Genomic DNA, 20337 nt, shown 5'->3' on the forward strand with positions numbered 1-20337 from the left:
AGAAAGTTAGAGTGAACTTAGACTCTCCCAATACACAGCTCAGCCAACACACAATGCTGGAAGGCTGCCTTGAAACCCTCCGTAGGAAGAGGGAACCCACAGTCCTTTCCAGGATACACTGACAACCTCTTTCCCAATCCTGAGGAAGTGAAACTCCTCAGACAAATGCTCCTGGGCTTCTCTCCTGGAACAGGAATTTGTCTGGTGACATTAGTGATAAATGATTGATCTCTATCCCTGGTCTTTACTCAGCTGGTCTCTTCCAAGCCCTCAGACATGCCTGTCACCTTCCTGCTGGGAAATCCCACATTCCCAGAGCAATGGGAACCCAGGGAAGACTGAGTGCTATGCTTTGTCTCTGTGTCACAGGGACACACAGGCATGATAGAGTCTCCGTCTTTGATGTTGACATACCCAAGGCCAGGACATGGCAGATGTCAGCCCTGGGATCAGCTGTCGTTTTCTGACATCATGAAGATGCTTATCAGCCTTGTTGCTCAATGTGTTGCTTGGCGGGGGGGGGGGGGGGGGAGAGGTAGAGAAAAAAGTTAAGAAGGATGCAGAGGCAGCACTGAGAGTGGAAGGGACAGAGCAGTTCCTTGGACACAGACCCCACCACTCTCAGTCTGTGGGAGTCTGTGAATTGTTCCTGCCTGAGAAGACAAACAGCTCAGAAGTAGGAAGCACAGCAGAAGCTGGGGCCTTGCTGGAGCTGAAGCTCTTCTCCTCAGAGGACATCACAGTGAGAGGTCAGATGGCGGTGTCCTCCGTGCTTTCCTTCAAAGAGTGTAACCCCTGGCAGGGGCTCCTGCTCATGGGTAAGTGTCTCCAACCCCTGATTGTTGAGGGGAACTTAGACTCTTACTTGAGTCTTTTAAAGGTGACAGGAACCCCAGATGAGACTCGGGCTTTCTGCCTGAAGTTATAGGGCAAAAGGTACATATAGGGAATTGATTCAGGACAGGTAGTGATGAGGAGAGTAGAGCCCCAATGTTCTCTACTGAAACCAAGTCATGTTTGCTACTCTGTTCTGAAGACCGATGCTCCCAACCATGACCAGGTGACTCTCCAAATAGAAATCAAACAGGAGTGTCCAGCAAAATGGCTCAGTGTGTGGAGATCATGACAACCTGAATTCAGTCTTCAGCTCCCACAAGACAGATGAGAGAACAGACTCATGCAGGCTCTTCTCTTCCCTTTACACACTTGCTGTGGCATGCACTCTCATGTGCACACACTGAGACATGAGCCTTCACAAACCCACACATACAATTCATAAGTTATATAAGAATATTTAAATTCCCATTGAGTATAATTATTTGTTGTTATCTACTAACCTGAGAACTATGTATACTAACCCATGGACATACCCTTCCCTCCTTCCTCCATGCATGTCTAAGCCTTTTCAAGTAACTGAATCATCCTAATATGGCAGACTAACCCCTGTCTTCACATAGCCCTGGTCATAGTGGACCAGAAGTCAGAGTATCTGCAAGATGATGTCAGGGGTTGCCTGGTACCACAAAGGGAAAAGAAATAGTCAGAAAGTGAAGACCTTCTAGAGAAAGAGGTCGGTGAAGCATCCTCACACCAAATATAGGGACACTGAAGGGCAAGCCAAGCAGATACTTGAGCAGAGACTTTCTAAGAGAGGTAAGTACACAGTGAGAGACTCTGAGGGAATGGTGGTGATATTGCTGACTTCCATTAAGATGGGTAGGCACACCCCTACCCACACACTTGAGTGGTGGTCACACTGACTCAATATTGATTGTTTCTCTCTCTCTTTCCTTATAGCCTCCCTTTTAACCTGCTGGCACCTGTCTACCACTACCTACGTCACCATTAAAACAGTGCCATACCATGTGTTTGAAGGAGACGACGTCCTTCTCCTCACTAAGAATCTGCCAGACAATCTTCTAGCCTTTGTATGGTTCAAAGGGATGGCAGACATGAACCATGCAATTGTACTGTATGCAGTGAACACTAAAGGAACTGTGAAGGGACGCGCACACAGCGGTAGAGAGACCATCTACAGTGATGGATCTCTGCAGATCCACAGTGTCACCTTGGAGGATACAGGATTCTACACTCTACAAACCTTTAATAAACAAACAGAAATTGTATCAACATCAACCGTATACCTCCATGTGTACAGTAAGTTATTCACTCCAGCTGCTGGGTGGGGTTTACTCCACTAGACACACACATGGCCAAAGGATTATGTTTATTTCCCCTCTTCATGTATTTCCTTTGGGAAAGAGGAGTTATCCTAAAGGAATTACCTAAACAGAGGTCCAAGGATTTTTCAGGAAGACCCAGGGACTACAGGGGCAGACCCATCACACAGCTGAGAAAGTGGTAGGATCGTCTTGAAGCCTTCCATGGGATGGTGGATCCCAGAGCCCTCTTTCAGGGACTCAGATTACCTCCTCCCACACACCGAGGGTGTGAGAGGCTCCTGATACATCTGCTTCTGGGCCTCTGTTCTGTGTCAGAACCCTGACTGGGGATTGCAGTGAGAACGGGTCAGTCCTCTCCCCTACTCATCACTCATCTGGTTCTTTTGGATTCCTCACAGGCATTTTTGCCACATGCTTGCTGAGATCAAAGTCCGTGTTTCCAGAGCATTGAGAACACAGGTCAGACCAGGTGCACAGATGGTTTTATGTGTCACACAAGGAATTCAGAGGCTCCCTCACTGTTGCTGACAGACCAAGGCCAGGACACAGCAAAAGGCATTCCCAGTTGAATGGCTGATCTCTAGGGCACATGGATGCTCATCAGTTTGTAGCTCACCATGTGGTCTAGGACTGAAGAGTAAAGGCAGAAGGGAGAGGGGCAGAAGGAAGCATGGAGAGTGCTGAATGGTCCTGAGACTTCATTCATTCATTCATTCATTCATTCATTCATTCATTCATTTTCCAGAGGTATTGAAATTTGTCTTAGAGGTGATTTTTTTCTTTTTTAAAAATATTTTACACATTTTTATTGAAAAATAAAATAATTCATATTACATCTCATTTGCTATCCCATCCCATGCATTCTCCCATTACTCCCTTCCTCCCACTTTCACCCCATTTCCCTTCTCTATGACTGTGACTGAGGGGGACCTCCTCCCCTTGAATATGTTAGGGTATCAAGTCTCTTCTTGGTAGTCTGCTATCCTTCCTCCGAGTGCCATCAGGCCTGCCCATCAGGCGGACATGGCCAAATATGAGGTACCAGAGTTCATGTGAAAGTCAGTCCCCAGTCTCCATTTAACTGTGGAGAATGTTCTGTCCCTTGGCTAGATCTGTGTAGGGGTTTGATGATGACTGCACATAATATCCTTGGTTGGTGCCTTAGATGACCAGAACCCCTGAGCCCAGATCTGCCCATCATAGTGTTCTTCTTGTAGGTTTCTAGGACCTTCTGGATCCATCTATTTCCCTGTCTCCTATATTTTTCTCACCTAGAATCCCAATAGGATGTCCTTACCTCTATCCCACTTTCCTGGTAAGTGAAGACTTTCATGAGACCTTTCTCTTGGGCTAGTGTCCAGTTATAAGTGAGTATATACCATTTGAGTCTCTCTGCTTCTGGGTTAGCTCACTCATTATGATCATTTCTAGTTCAATCCACTTGTCCACAAATTTTGGGAATTCCTTGTTTTTAATATCTGAGTAGTATTCCATAGTGTAAATGTACCACAGTTTCTTTATTCATTCTTCTGTTGAGGGACACTTAGGCTGTTTCCATGTTCTGGCTATTATGAATAAGGCCTCTATGAACATGGTTGAGCATATGCCCTTGTTGTGTGGTGGAGCATCTTCTGGGTATATTCCAAGGAGTGGAATAGCTAGGTCTTGAGAAAGCCCTATTCCCAGTTTTCTGAGATAGTGCCAGACAAATTTCCAAAGTGGCTGCACTAATCTGCATTCCCACCAGCAATGAAGGAATGTTCAAGAGGTGATTTTTTTCATTAATTTGTTTATTTAATCTCTTTACAGCGAGATCCCAGCCCCCTTCATCCTCTCCTCCCTATCCCATCCTCATGCCCCCTATGTTCCTCCCTTTCTTATTTGTTTATTTATTTATTTATTTATTTATTATGTATACAATGTTGTGTCTGCATGTACCCTGTACACCAGAGGAGGGCACCAGATCTTATTACAGATGGTTGTGATCCACCACGTGGTTGCTGGGAATTCAACTCAGGACCTTTGGAAGAGCAGCCAGTGCTCTTAACCTCTAAGCCATCTCTCCAGCATCCCCTTTCTTTTTTTATCAGGAAAGGGGAGGATGCCAAGGGGCAATAACCCACCTAGGCACTTTAAAGGGCACCCAGAATAAGCAAATCCTCTCCCACAAGGCAGCACAACTAGGGGAATGGGATCCAAAGGCAAGTAACAGAGTCAGAGACAGCCTCCATGCTCACTGTTTGGGAACCCACATGTTGACCACACTGCAAATCAGCTGCATATGTGTAAGGGATCTAGGTCCAGCCCATGCATGCTCTTTGGTTGGTGGTTCAGTCTCTCTGAGCTCCCATGGGCCCAGAGTAGTTGACTCTGTAGGTCTTCTTGTAGTGTCCTTGACCCATCCAGCTCACTCTATTCTTCCCACTCTTCCACAAAAGTCCCTGAGCTCTGCCTATTGTTTGTCTGTAGGTCTCTGCATGTTTATTTTATTGCCTGTTGTGAGTGAGATTCAGCATCTTCCCTAGGCTCTTCATGGTTTTTTTTTGAGTCTGTGGGTAGTATCATGTTGGGGATGATAGGCCATATGGCCAATGTTCAGCCATCTTGTCCAAGTCTATACCTTTAAGTCTCTGTCTTTCCCAGAGCTTACCTTTCACCAGAAACTAGCTGACCTTGTTGTGAGTCAGCAGCTAAAGACAGATAGGGATGGAGCGACGCTGTTGTGAGTCAGCAGTTAGACTAAAGCTAGATGAAGTCAAAGCAAGATACCCTGTGTGGCAGGACATTATGACCCTGCTTGGAATTCCCTGTGTTTTGAGAAAGGCTTGCAATAGCAATATGCTTCCCTGCATTCTGAATTATAAAAGCCTGACTAATAAAATTTGAGAGTTTGATCAATCAGACTTGCTCTCCTTCTTTGTGTCTTGCATTCTCAACAGGTGACCTTCCTTCCGAGTTTTATTCGAACCCCACAGGTCGAGTCAGTATCATGGTCACCCTGCACTTTATGGCTAATATCCACTTACAAGTGAGCACATTCCATGCACGTCTTTCTGTATTTGGGTTACCTTATGAAGGATGATCTTTTCTAGTTCCACGTATTTTCCTACAAATTGCATGATATCTTTGTTTTGAATAGCTGGGTGTTACTGCATTGTGTAAATGTATCACATTTTCTTTATCCTTTCTTCAGTGGAGAAACATCTAAGTTGCTTCCATTTTCTGGCTATTATGAATAAAGCGGTTATGAGCATTGTTGAGCAAGTGTGCTTGTGGCATGGTGGAGCATGTTTTGGGTATATGTCCAGGAATTGGATAGCTGGGTCTTGAGGTAAAACTATTCTCACTTTTCTGAGAAAGTGCCATACTGATTTCCACAGTGGTTGTACAAGTTTGCACTTGTACTCACAATGGAGGAGTGTACCCCTTGCTCCACATATTCGAGTTTCTGATCTTGGCTATTCTGACAGGTGTAAGATGGATTCTTGGAGTTGTTTTGATTTGCGTTTCCCTGATAATTAAGGATATTGAACATTTTAAAAAAGCGCATCCTAGTCATTAGGGATTCCTCTTTTGAAAATCCTCTGTTTAGCTTTGTATAACATTTTAAAATTTGGTTATTTGGATTGTTAGTGTTTAATTTCTTGAATTCTTTATATACTTTGAATATTACCCATCTGTCAGATGTAGAGCTCGTGAAGATTTTTAGTCCTTCTGTAGGTTGCCATTTTTTCCTATCACAGTGTCCTTTGCCTTGCAGAAGTTTTCAGTTTCATGAGGTCCCATTTATTAATTGTGATCTTAGTGCCTAAGCTGTTGGTGTTCTGTTCAGACAGTTGTCTCTTGTACTAATGAGTTCAATGCTATCCCCTACTTCCCCTTCTAATAGATTTAGTGCATCTGTTTTTATGTTGAGGTCTTTGATCCACGTGGACTTGAGTTTTGTGCAGGGTGATAGATATGACTCTATTTGCAGTCTTCTACATGCCGACATCCAGTCTGAACAGCACCATTTGTTGAAGATTCTTTCTTTTTTTTCCATTGTATTTTTTTTTTGTTTCTTTGTAAAAAAGTCAGGTGTCAATTGATGTGTGGGTTTATTTCTGGGTCCTTGATTTGATTCAATTGATATATGTTTCTGTTTTAAGGCCAATACCATGCAGTTTTTATTACTATTCCTTTGTCAAACCACTTGAAATCAAGGATGGTGATATCTCCAGAAGTTTTTTTTTTATTGTAAAGGATTGTTTCAACTATCCTGGGTTATTTCTTTCTTTCATATGAAGTTGAGAATTTCTCTTTTGAGGTCTACCAAGAATTGCTTTGGTATGTTGATGGGAATTGTACTGAATATATAGATTGGTTTTGGTAAGATGACCATTTTTACTATGTTAATCCTACCAGTCCATAGACATGGGAGATGTTTTGCATTTTCTGATATCTTCTTCATTTTATTTCTTCCAAGACTTGAAGATTTTGTCATATGAGTGTTTCACTTGCTTGGTTAGAGTTACACCAAAAATATTTTATAATTTTCCTGGCTATTGTCAATGATGTTGTTTCCCCAGCTTCTTTTTCAGCCCATTTATCATTTGTATAAAGGAGGGCTACTGATTTTTTCAGTTAAGTTTGCATCCAACCACTTTGCTGAAGGTGTTTATCAGCTGTAGGAGTTCTCCAGTAGGGTTTGGGGTGGTCACTTAAGTATGCTTTCATATCATCTGTGAATAGCGATACTTTGACTTCTTTTTTTCCAATTTGTATCCCCTTGATCTCCTTTAGTTGTCTACTGCTCTAGCTAGATGTTTAAGTGCTATGTTGAATAGATATGGAGAGCATGGGAAGACTTGTCTTGTCCTTGGTTATGGTGGGATTGCTTTAAGTCTCTCTCCATTTAATTTGATGTCAGTTATTGGCTTGTTGTATATTGTCTTTATTGTGTTTAGGTATGCGCCTTCTGTCCCTGATATCTTTAAGATTTTTATGATGAAGGGGTGTTGGATTTGTCAAAAGATTTTTCAGCATATGTGCTTTTTTCTTTTAGTTTGTTTATATAGTGTATCAGGGTGACTGTAACTTCATATGTTTCTATCTTGTGGAATATTTTGAGGTTTCTTGTTTTCAAAATCTGGAAGAATTCTGCTCTAAAAACCTCTGGCCCTGGGCTCTTATTTTGTTTGGGAGATATTTTAATAACCACTTCTATTTCCTTACGTGTTGTAGGACTGTTTAAATATTTGACCTGATCTTGATTTAACTTTGGTAAGTGGTTCTATCTAGGAATTTGTCCATTTTGTTCAGATTTCCCAATTTTGTGAATTGCAGGGTTTTGACATAAGACCTAATGATTCTCTGGATTTCCTCAGTGTCTGTTGTATGTCCCCCTTTTCATTTCTGATTTTGTTAATTTGGATACTGTCTCTTTGCCTCTTAATTAGTTGGGCTAGGGGTTTATCTATCTTGTTGATTTTTCTCAAACAACCATCTCTGGTTATTATTGATTCTTAGTATTGTTCTCTTTGTTTCTATTTGATTGAATTAGTCATGAGTTTGATTATTTGTTGCTATCTACTCCTCTTGGTTGTGTTTTTTTGTTGTTGTTCTGGAGTTTTCAGGTGTTCTGTTAAGTCACTAGTGTTGGATTTCTCCACTGTCTTTATACAGGAGCTTAGTGCTCTGAGCTTTCCTGTTATGGCTGCTTTCATTGTATCCCATAGATGTGGGTTTGCTGTGTCCTCATTTTCACTGAATTCTAGGATATCTTTAATTTCTTTTTTTTTTGCCAGACCCAATGATCACTGAGGATACATTTATCCAGTTTCCATGGGCTTTTAGATTTTCTGTTGTTGTTGAAGTCCATCTTTAATCCATGGTGATCTGATAAGATGCAAGGAGTTATTTCAATTTTTTGTATCAGTTGGGGTTTGTTTTGTGACCATCTGTATGTTGAATTTTGAAGAAGGAGTGTTGAAGTGTCCTACTATTAATGTTTGTGGTTCATTGTATGATTTAAGCTTTTGTAATTTTTTTTTTAAGAATGTGAGTGCCCCACTTATAATTGGGCACCAGCCCAAAGAGCATGTCCCATGAAAGTCTTCACTTACCAGGAGATTAGGATAGATGTGAGGACATCCTACTGGGACTCTAGGTAACTGGGACTCTAGGTAAGAAAAATATAGGAGAATGGGGAAATAGAAGGATACAGAGGGTCCTATAAACCTACAAGAAGAACATCGTGATGGGTGGATCAGGGCCCAGGGGGGATCTGCTCAAACTACGGCACTAACCAAGGACAATACTAGTAGTAAACATCAAACCCCTATCTGATCTAGCCAATAGACAGGACATTCTTCACAGTCATGTGGAGAGCAGGGACGGACTCTAATATGAACCCTGGTGCTCCATATTTGACCACTTCCCCAAAGAAAGAATAAGCAGGCTTCCAAGATGAGACTTGATAGCCTATGGTGATATAGTGGGGGAGGAGGTCCCCCTCAGTCATAGACCTAGGGGAGGGGAATAGGGTGAAAGTAGGAGGGAGAGAGGAACAAGAGGATACAAGGGATAGCAATTGAGATGTAATATGAATAAATTAACAATAATATAAAAAGACAAATACCTAGGAAAAAAAGAATGTGAATGCCCTTGTGTTTGGGGCATAGATGTTCAGAATTGAGAGATCATCTTGGCAGATTTTTTTGTTTGATGAGTATGAAGTGTCCTTCCTTATCTCTTTTGATTAATATTGCTTGATAGTCTATTATGTTATATAGTAGAATGGCTATTCCATCTTGCTTCTCGGGTACATTTGCTTGGAAAACTTCTTTCCAGCCCTTTATTATGAGGTAAAGTTTATGTTTGTTGCAGAAAAAGGATGGATCCTGTTTTCTCAGCCATGTCTTTTTATTGGAGAGTTGAATCCAGTGATGTTGAGAAGTATTAATGACTGTTAATTCCTGTTACTTTGATGTTGGTGGTGTTAGTGTGTATGTTTGTGTGTGCTTCTTTTATTTTGTTTTTTTCTTCCTGGTGTGGAATTATTTATTTCCTGTGTTTTCTTGGGTGTAGTTAATCTCCTTAGATTGGATTTTTTTCTTCTTGTATTTTCTGTGGGGCTGTATTTGTGGATAGATATTTTTTGAATTTAGTTTTGCCATGGAATATCTTGTTTCTCCATCTACAGTGAATGAAAAGTTTGCTAGATATAGTAGTCTGGGCTAGTATTTGTGTTCTCTTAGGGTCTACATGATATCTGAGCAGGCCCTTCTGGCTCTTAGAGTCTCTGTTGATAAGTCTGGTGTAATTCTCATAGTCTCCCTTTATATGTTACTTTGACTTTATCCCTTGTGGTTCTTAATATTCAGTCTTTGTTATGCATATTTAGTGTTTTGATTATTATGTGTTGGGAGATTTAATTTAATTTTTTTTGTTTTTGTTTTTGGTTTTTCCAAGACAGGGTTTCTCTGTGTCACCTTGGCTGTCCTGGGTTCGTTTTCTAGACCAGGCGGTCCTTAAACTCACAGCGATCCACCTGCATCTGCTTCCCTGAGTGTTGAGATTGCAGGCATGTACCAGCACACCCAGTGGGGATTCTATTTTTTGGTACAACATGTTTGGTGTTCTGTAAGTTTCTTGTATGTTTATAGGTATCTCTTCAGGTTAGGAAATTTTTCTTTTGTGATTTTGTTGAAGATGTTTTCTGGGCCTTTGAGCTGGGAATCTCATTCTTCTATTTATATTATTCTTATATTTGGTCTTTTCTTGGTGTCCAATATTTCCTGGATGTTTTGTATTAGAAATTTTTAGACCTAGCATTTTATTTGACCAATGTATCACTTTCTTCTATCATATATTCTATGCTTAGTATTCTCTCTCCCATCTGTTGGTGATGCTTGTGTCTGTAGCTCTTGTTCTCCTTACCAGGTTTCAATTTCTAGGATTGCTTCAGTTTGTGTTTCCTTTACTGTTTGTATTTTCATTTTCATATTTTGGACAGATTTAATAATTTCCTTCTCCTGTTTGCTTGTATTTTTTTCTGTATTTCTTTAAGGGATTTACTCATTTCTTTCACCTGCTTGATTATATTTTCCTGACTTTCTTGGAGGGATGTATTCATTTCCTGTTTAAAGGCCTCCATCATCTTCATAAGATTCTATTTAAGGAAGTTTTCATGCTCTTTTGCTGTGTTAGGACATTCATGGCTTGTTTCAGTAGGATAACTGGGTTCTGGTGGTAACCTATTGCTCTGGATCTTGTCGAGTGTGTTCTTACACTGGTCTTTATCAACCTGGTTTTCACTGGTGTTGGCAGGCCTGGAGAACCTGATGGCAGTAGGCCTCTGGGACTGTGGGTAGATCTGGGAGCCTGTGAAGGCTGCAGGCCTCTGGTGGTCCCTGGTGTCTACTGTCTTGGTAGTACCTAATGGCTGCCACCTCTGGAATTGAAGGTAAAGCTGCGGCCTGGTAAAATCCCATGCTGGTAATTGAAAGTCCTGCAAGAGAGTATGGTTTTCTTCCTTTTTGTCTCCTTAATGCCCAGTAGAATGCCTGAATTTTTAAGGGCAACAGTTAAAAAAAAGTATACAGAACCCGGTTCTCACAATAATCTAGTCGTAGTGGGCTTGAAGAAAATGAACCTAAAAGGTGAAGTCAGGTGTTGACAGAAACTACACGAGGAACAGAACAACAACAAAAAGAGTTAGAGAGTGAAGTTCCAGATCTTGTAGGGAAGTAAATAGTGGAGGAATCACCCAATATCAATCTATATGGACTGTGAGCAAGGAAATGAGGGCACTGAGCTAGAGCTATACTGATACCCAAGTCAGAGCTCCATGTACATACAATGCCAAGTGCAGGGACACTGAGTTTATGGAGGTAATTTGCTGACCTCCATAAAATAGGGCAAGGAGACATTCACCCACACAACTTGGCTAAGGAATGAACACATCTCAGGACACAGGGCTCCATCTTAAACCAAATACAAAAGTGCTAAGATGCATCTCTGTCTTTCCTTCTAGCTTCCCTTTTGACATGTGGACGCCCTCCCACCTCTGCTCAGCCCACCATTGAATTAGTGCCTCCCAATGTTGCTAAAGGAGGAAGCGTTCTTCTACGTGTTCACAACCTCCCAGAGAAGCTTCAAGCTCTTTTCTGGTACAAGGGGGTAGCTGTGTTCAAGAGCCAAGAGGTTTCTCGGTACATAATAGCCAAGAATGCAAGTGTGGATGGACCTGCACACAGCGGTAGAGAGACCATGTACAGCAATGGATCCTTGCTGATCCACAATGTTACCGGGAAGGACACTGGATTCTATACCCTACAAACTCTGAGCACAGATGTGAAAGAAGAAGTGGTGCATGTACAACTCCTGGTGGGTGGTAAGTGAGTATATGTGATCAGTCAGTGCTGGGTGGGACTTAGACACACAGGACTGTCATGCACGGCATGTGACCTCTCTTCCTCTGTACTGTGTCCCTATGTTGGAGCTTGAGCACTTAGTGTTGTACACACAAGGTGGAGAAAGATGACATAGATTAGACTCCTTTTCTGATTCTCCTTTCATAGATGACAGATAGAGATAGAGATAGATAGATAGATAGATAGATAGATAGATGATAAGAACGGGGCTCTTAGTCAAGGAACATTGGACTCAGTCCAGTCTCTTGATGTTCTCACCATGAACATGGTATGAGAAAGACACGACAACAGGCAGATTTTGTGTCCACACAGAGAAGTGAGCAGCAGGAAGTCCTGGATCCAGCCCTCTGTTCTAGCTTGGACTACAAATGATCCTGAAAAGTATTTGGCCAGGGATGGCATCTTACGGTAGCAGCTGACAGGGATCAATAGATTTTGGCCATCCATATTTCATAGGAAACCAACCAGTGCACTGATTTGAGAGCCTCAGCTAAGCAACGTCACCTAGGAACCTCCTGATACTCAGCACAAACAGCAGAGCTGAGCAGGTCATCAGGCCATGAGCCAACTGTCCACATCGGCTTATGAGACCTCACAAGTTCAGGGTACCCAAGGGGAGGAACAGAGGACATAGGTCCTCCTGGCAAGTACTTTTCCTCTGAGGCCCAGCCAAGGAAGTTCTCTCCTGTAGGCAAATAGTAGCAGGCTCTGCTCATCTTGACAGCTCCCAGACATATGCACTAGTCATCCTATTGATCACGAGGGAACAGTATTATCTTACAGTCAAACACTGAGAAGCTGGTTTCCTGGAGAAGATGAGAAGAATCGTTTCCATTTCTGTCCCAACAGATCTGGAGGTCCCTCCAACAAGGGCAGTTTGGCCTACTGGCTGTTTCCTGTAGCCCAGGACAGTACTAGGGGACCCTGTTCCATGTTCTCCCCTCTAGTATCTTGAATTGGGGAGAGAGTAATGAAAGGGTAATTGCCAATAAAAGGACTGAGGCATCCCTAAAAAGTCAGGGTGGATATGGGCAGACCTGAGAAACATCTCAGCCAACACAGGAGGCTGGAACTCAGGAGCTCACTCCTCTCCAGGGCTGAGGTGACCCTCTGTTGCACACACAGAACATGGATCCCCTGATACAACTAACTGATCCTGAATGTTTGTCCTGGTCGGACTCTGAATGGTAACACTAGTGATAATAGATGAGTGTCCTATCCCTGGTGTCACACAGCTAGTCCCCTTCCAGGCCTCACAGACATCTCTGTCACCTTCCGGCTATGCATAAATTCTACCTTTCCAGAATTGAAGACATGGGAATAACTAGGTGTCCAATGGAGTTTCTGTGTCACCAAGGATGCATAAGGAGCACAGGGTCCCCTTCTTTGGTGGTGACAGGGTCAAGACCATGATGAAGCAGAGGTCATTCATGGGGAGAGCTGTTGGATTCTGGCTCACAGGGGGTGCTTTTCAGTCTGTTGCTTACTGTGTAGTCTGAAGACTGAAACATAAAGAGAAGGAGAGGGAGACAAGCACCCCACCCACAGCCACGTGACTCTGGGAGTGGCTTTTGCCTCAGTGCAGACTCAGCTCAGAAGGAGGCAGGACCACAGAGACACTGAAGCAGAAGTTCCTCTATATTGTGCGAATATGGCACATGCACCAGAGACCGTGGAGGCCCCACTGTTCATCCACACAAGGGGCACTATGGGCAAGGGCTGGTACCCTAAGTGAAGAGAGAATTCCCTGACATTGTGTGGCAGGGGGGAGCTCAGGCCCTAACTGGAGTCTCCAGGGAGGACAAGAGTCTGAAGGAATTCAAGGTGTCTGCTTGCCCCTGAGTGGAGGTGACACAGAGGTGGGGACAGAGATTCAGCAGCAGGAAGTTCTCAGTGAACAGGAAATGGTAAATGGATGTGCACAAAAGCCAGATTGTTCTCTACTCAAAGTCAATCACACTGGCCACTATATTCTGGAGAGTGCTGTTCCCAACTATGATGGAGTGACTCAGAAAAAAAAATTGTCCAAGATAGGCCAGTGAAGTGTCTCAATAAGGGAAGGCAGGATTCTACACACTAGAAACTTTAAAGAGAGAGTTCAAAATGGCAACAACACATGCACAACTTCATATAATTAAGTGGCTTCCATCATATGGGTATGTTGCATCCTCCTTTATACACTGAACTGTGAGGTCTGGATTGTGCCTGCTCTCTCTCTCTTTCTCTCTCCCTCTCTCTCTCTCTCTCTTTCATTCTCTCTCTCGTTCTGTCTCTCATTCTCTCTCTCTCTCTCATCTACTTACCTATTCTATCTATCTATCTATCTATCTATCTATCTATCTATCTATCAAATAGGACACCAGGCAGAAATATATGTGGAAGGGACAGAGATGTACTTAGGACACCATCCTTTGCAACAGAAAGCATTACCCTGGGAAGGGTTCCTACCTGGAAGGAGGCTGAGCTCAGAGGGAGGAAGACAGCAGAGCTTGGGATAGGAATAGATCAAATGCTGTTCTCCACAGAGGGAGGGCAGAACAGGCAGCAGGGTCCATGGGGCACCATTGTGTATTTCCTTTCAAAGGGTACAGCTTCTGGTAGTGGCTACTGATGACTCCCCAAAGACAACACTGCCAGATGGTGGGGGAGGAAGAAGGGAGCTCAGAGCCAGGAGGAAGGGTAGGGAAAGCTCCCTTAAGTTGTACTCTGACCTCCATTTATGTGCTGTTACAAGCACCCACGCACCACACAGCATTGCCTACACCTTCACAAACTCGTATACTCATACCCAACCATACCCCCCACACTCTGCAGAAGTGAATAAGTTAATGTTATCTGGAGGTTTAAGCAGTGTCAATACCTCCAAATATGAGAATTTCATTAACACCTGGACTTGCAAGGCCCAAGGACTTTCATTCACCACCCAGCTTTTTTACTTTTGATTTTTTGAGACAGGGTTTCTCTTTGTAGCCCTGGCTGTCCATGATGGCTTTGAACTCACAGAGACCTACCTGCCTCTGCCTCTTGAGTGCTGGGATTAAAGGTGTGAGCCACCATGCTTGCTCACCACCCCCATGTATCTGAGCCCATCCAAGCTCTGGACCATCCAGAAACATCAAACTAGTTTTTCCTAACAAGACCCTAGCTCTAGTGGACTGGAAGACAGAGAATAAATCTCTCATTGAAGTGACGTCAGGTGTTGGTTAGAACAAGGAAAGGAGAATATTTGAGAGGTCAAAAGCAGAAGCCTGGGGCTCTATAGAGGAATTAGAGGGCAGGGAAGTCACCTATTCCCCCCATTTTCCTAGTGTGAGCAGGCATGTGAGGACACTGAGGGCAGAAACAACAGGAGGAAAGATTTCAACATAGAGGAAGTGATATGATAAGCTGCATTAAAATGTTATTTGCTTACTTCCTCTGAGTGGACAGACACTCCCAACCACCTCCTCTGACTGATGGATCTAGGCTTTCAGGACCCAGGGCCCATCTTTTCACCAATGATAAAAGTCTCAATATTAACAAAATCTGTGTGTTTTCCCTTCTATCCTCCCTTTTAGACTACATTCACCCTTCAAGTGCTGGCCACCTCATTATTGAACCGGTGCCTCTCAACATTGTTGAAGGGAGTAACGCTCTCCTGCGTGTTCACAATATGCCAGAGAAACTCTGGTCCTTTTCCTGGTACAAAGGGGTATTCATTCTCTACAAACATGAAATTTCACGGAATGTAATAACCACGAATAGAAGAATGCTGGGGCCTGCACACAGTGGGAGAGAGACAGTGTACCCCAATGGGTCGCTGCTACTACACAATGCCACCCAGGAGGACACTGGATTCTACACCCTACGAACATTAAATATGCAGTTTGAAACTCAGGAGACACACGTGCAGCTCCACATATACAGTAAGTGATTCTCTGTGTCATCTGGGTGCTGGTGGGGTTGATTTCCCTTTACACACACAGGACTGTCAAGTGTGGATTATGACTGCCTCCCTTCTACTTTGTGTCTCTGCATTGGAGTTTGAGCACTCATTGCAGGACTCACAACGAGTAGAAATACTGAAATAGATAAGAATACCTCACCTGACTCCATCTACAGAGGAGGATGTTGTTGGGTAACCCAGCCCAAGGGTGCCAGTTAGCCTCAGACTCTTGGGGCTCTTACCATAACTGTGGCCCTGAGAAAGATTCTGCAGACATCAGGCAGGGACTAGATGAGAGAAGCATGGTTTCATTATTATGAAGTGAATATCAGGAAGTCAAGGGTCCAGGTCTCTATCCCAGACTCAACTCTAGTTGTCCCCAGTGAGCATCTCTTCAGAGCTAGAATTGGACTTTCTGTTAGAGCTGATAGGGAACAGGCCTTTATTGACTGTTCAAGTCTCATGGAGTGTGGGAGTAGCTGTGCACTGCCCTGACAGCTGCAGTTACGTAGGTCAGCTGAGTATCTCTTTTTCTTCAGTCTCAGTGGAGAGGTAACAGGTCATAGGCCAACTGATATGATGGGCTTGGAAGACTTATAGGAAGGACATGTTCTCAAGGAGAGGGACAGAGGAGACAGTACTCCAGGAAGCTCACTGTCTTCATGGGTCCAGCTCAGGGAACTCTCTTCTGCAGGTAAATGGTAACAGATGTTGCTTATTTGAGCAGCTGCTGCCATTCCAAAGTTTGGCTCATATCTAAGTGTAACTCATGGACACAGCAATGATTATGTACCACATGTCCAATTACAGGGAAACTGAGGCACATCAGACTCTGTGTCAAAATCAGAGTCGACAGGCCATGGGTGGCAGGTCCAAATAAGAAATTTGTCTGTTGTCACAGTCCCAATGTCTCCACCCTGGAGGCTCTTTTAGGTGTCTGTTGGCTACACAGGGGCTGGTTGAACTCTCTGAAGGATGACTGTCATTTGGTGCCCTCCTCTGTTTCTTCACAGAGCCTGTGACACAGCCCATTATTCAGGCCACCAGCACCACAGTCAGAGTCCAGAGCTCTGTGGTCCTCACTTGTCTCTCATCCGACACTGGAATCTCCATCCAGTGGTTCTTCAATGACCAGATTCTGCTCACAGAGAAGATGACACTGTCTCCGACAAAGTGCCAGCTCACCATAGATCCTGTGAGGATGGAGGATGCTGGAGAGTATCGGTGTGAGGTCTCCAACCCAGTCAGTTCGAAGACCAGTTTCCCACTCAGCCTGACTGTTATGAATGAGTGACCCCTCCTCGCATCCTACAGCAGATTGGGGGGCAATTCTTTGTCAATTAGATACAAAAACTGGAAAAAGTTACATGGTTAAAATTGTTAGGTACCTGTTAGGTACAGGCAGCATGTTGAGTAACACCTGTGATCCTGGGATAAACATGTACAACAACCAGCCAGGACATAGAGACTCAGTTTCCAAAGGGGGAAAATACATCAATATAGTAAAGAGACTTGAAAGGCATTAATAACTTAGGTTGTGGATCAAACATATAGCCAATCCTCAGAATCTATGAAAACTCATTTCAGGAGCTCCAAACTTCTAGGTGCTCTGAGTCCCCTGTTAACATGGTGTAATGTTTTTATAGAGATAAACACACTTTTATATGCCTAAGCATATTCTGTGAATAACTGACTCACATAAGTCATCCATACCAGTCATCCATGTGAGGTGAGGAAGGGTGACAAGGGAAGGTACTGTCCATCTTTTCCACTGGACATAACTTGAATCTAAATGGTTTTCGTGCACAGTTTGTTTGATGCACAGGTATAAAATTGATCACAGAGGCATGACTGAACTCTGATTATTCAGGCAGTGGCTTTCACAATGTGAAGTTGTACCAAATTCTTTTTCCTGTTAACAAATTTTGAGACATGTATGGGATTTCCCACTTTGGTCATTTCAAAGTGGGCAATTAAGTGGCATGAAGCACACTCATATTGTCATGTGACCATCAACATTGTCCACTCTCAAATCATTTTTAAACCCATCACTGTGTAACTTCATCTACTTCTGTCTCTATGCACGTAACAAAACAGGGCTTCTAATTGTGGTCAATATAAGTTTACTGAAGTACAGCTCATGTGGCTGTGTTTGCTCATGAGCTCCAGAAACTTCTGTAGAATCTTTAAGATTGTCTAAAAATAAGTTCATGTCATATATAGACATATTTTACTACTTACCAACTGGCTGACTTTCATTTCTTTAAGTTGCCTAATATTTCTGTCTAGGATTCCTAAGGGATTACTGAAAAGAAGGGGCCACAGCAGCATCCTTGTGTCAATCTGCTTTTAGAGAGAATACGGTCACTTGTCCCCACCAAGTGCTGCGTTGGATGTAGGTTTACATGTGTGCCCCTACTGAACTGGCATATTCTTCTATCCCTAGTTACTGCTTTCATCATTAAAAAATGTTCACTTAAAAAACATGCTTGCATTACCTGGTGGTAGTGGCACACGCCTTTAATTTCAGCATTCTTGAGGCAGAGGCAGGCAGATCACTGTGAGTTTGATGCTACGCTGGTCTACAAGCAAGGTCCAGGACAGCCAGGGCTACAAGGAGAAACACTGTCTTGAAAAACCAACCAACCAACAAATGAGCCAACCAACCAACCAACCAAACAAAAAGAAAAGATGATAGGGGCAACAACTTGTTGAACATGGAATGGGGAGCCAGTTGTTTGATAGGTGTGCTAGCTACCGCACCTGGCTTTTGCCCCTATTTTCTACATGTTACATAAGCAGTATCCACCTGAACCCCAATAAATCTCTCTACAAGGTCCACAGATATGAGAGAAGGAATGTTAGGAGTCATGGCCAAAAGGTGGCTCTGCTGAAAGCCTGCCCTGACACTTAACATTTGTAGATCATTTCTCATGTTTTAACCTTAGCGAATCAGTGGCTTGCGTTAGTCACCATGAACCAAATAAACAGAACGGCTCATATTATTATTTAGTTGAACAACTGAACTGAAAGGAGAGGTTTCTGGTCACACATCAAGTCCTGAGACCGAGTTGTGAGGCTTCTCAGTAAAGTGACATGGGAACTCTCAGCACCACCTATCTGTATTAGCCTTGCAGGGTGCTTTCATATACTGAGAAGTGGAGGTCAGTGCACCTGAAGGGACACAACACTCTGTGCTGCAATGTGGTCCAAGGCCTATTTACCATCATCAAGCTCTGTAGCTCAGCTCACACATGACAAAGTCTGTGTTTCTCCCATACAGCACATGAAGTCTGACTATCTCTGAGCACACAGATCCCCTGCATCTGCCTGAGATTTGCTTCCTCAGACATTTTCTTTGGACTCTGGTTGGCAAGGAGGCGAAATTTCAACACTAGTGAAAAGACCCTTGCACTTATCAGAGGTCCCATATGGGGCAATCTCTTCTGTGTTGTCTTCACAACACTGTTTCATACAGCCATAAGACACAACTCCAGTCCAGTGGAAAGTGAGGATTTGGTAGCATTGACAGGTGAGCTTGAGACTCATAATATAATCTATACTGTGGTGAAGAAGAGCCTCTCAGAAGGTGATAGACTAAGTATGTCTGAGAGCAACATGACTCTCCCTTTTCTCATTTTATTAGGACTGACTCAGATCACTATGAGTGTGTAATCCAGAATTCAATGAGCGCAACACAGCATGATCTAGTTAGTAAATGATAGTTTAGGTTCCATCATAGCTACAACTGTGTAAGTTCTCAGGGCCAGAGACAGTTTGCTCTGTTCCTTTTAGTTTCATGACAGAGAACAACCTATATGAACACCTAGGTTGGCCATGTCATCATGGGCTTCCTCACAGACATCCAGCAAGGTGCATCTTGGGGCCAAGAATGACACAGAGGGACTTCTCTTGTCTGGATAATCTCAGGGTTAGCAACTGTGATGAGGAAAGGTAACATCTGAGGTCCAGTTAACACATGTGGGTATACTTGGGGGTTTTCAGTATGTAGGATGTTCTGGCACTGGAATCCAGCTGTGTGCCTGGCATAGAACCGCCTGTTTATTCAGTATTTTTAGAGGTTGACATAGCTTTAAGATCCACTGCAGCCTTTTAAAGACAGAAACATTGTCTCTGGTGAGTCCACATTTAGATTTGTTCTGTTTACTCCATAAACATAACCCCACCTCCTCTGATATGAGGCAATTATGAATTTAGTTTAATTTTCTGTTGCTGTGATAAAACACCATGATCACGCCAACCTACAGAGAAATTAATTTATTAGGCAGGGAAGCATGTCAGTAAGCTACAAGCATTGTGGTGTGAGCAGGAAGCCAGGGTCTTCACCTCTTGAACTACAGCCACAACTCAGAGAGACTGGACTGAAAATGCTGCAGGGTTTTTTAGTCTCATGGCTTGCCTCAGGGGCCGTCTTCCGGCACAGGTCATCCTAAACCTCACCAAACATCACCACCAACTATGGACCTAGAGTTTATATGGCTGAGACCTATGGAGGACATTTTTCATTTAAACCACCACAAGGGAAAACATCATCCACTTTCTATGCAGTCTCTAACTGATCTGCCAAACTGTCTTGCCTCGTCAATGCGAAGCCTCATCCAGCCTCACCAGGACTCTTTATCCTCAACATCATTTCTAAAAATGGGGCCTAATACATAATTCTGCCACTGGTCATAGTAGGGTGATAGACAAGAAAATCATAATCTTTTCTAACTGGAACCCTGAACTGTCAGCATCAGTATTGGATTTGAAATATTTTGATTTTCTGAAAAGATACAGTAGTTGGTTCCCA

The 20337-nt window shown here is 43.2% G+C and overlaps 1 protein-coding gene across 1 annotated transcript; it reads left to right on the forward strand.

Moving 5' to 3' along the window:
- The first annotated feature begins 742 nt into the window (after positions 1-742).
- Positions 743-16818, forward strand: LOC127203196 (carcinoembryonic antigen-related cell adhesion molecule 3-like). The gene is made up of 5 exons (XM_051161992.1): positions 743-818; positions 1798-2157; positions 11200-11559; positions 15157-15504; positions 16538-16818. Exons 1-5 carry the CDS (start codon positions 755-757, stop codon positions 16816-16818), a joined length of 1413 nt encoding a protein of 470 aa, XP_051017949.1. The 5' UTR covers positions 743-754.
- Positions 16819-20337: the final 3519 nt, after the last annotated feature.

Source organism: Acomys russatus, chromosome 19 (genome assembly GCF_903995435.1).
Source record: "Acomys russatus chromosome 19, mAcoRus1.1, whole genome shotgun sequence".
Classification (NCBI taxonomy): domain Eukaryota; kingdom Metazoa; phylum Chordata; class Mammalia; order Rodentia; family Muridae; genus Acomys; species Acomys russatus.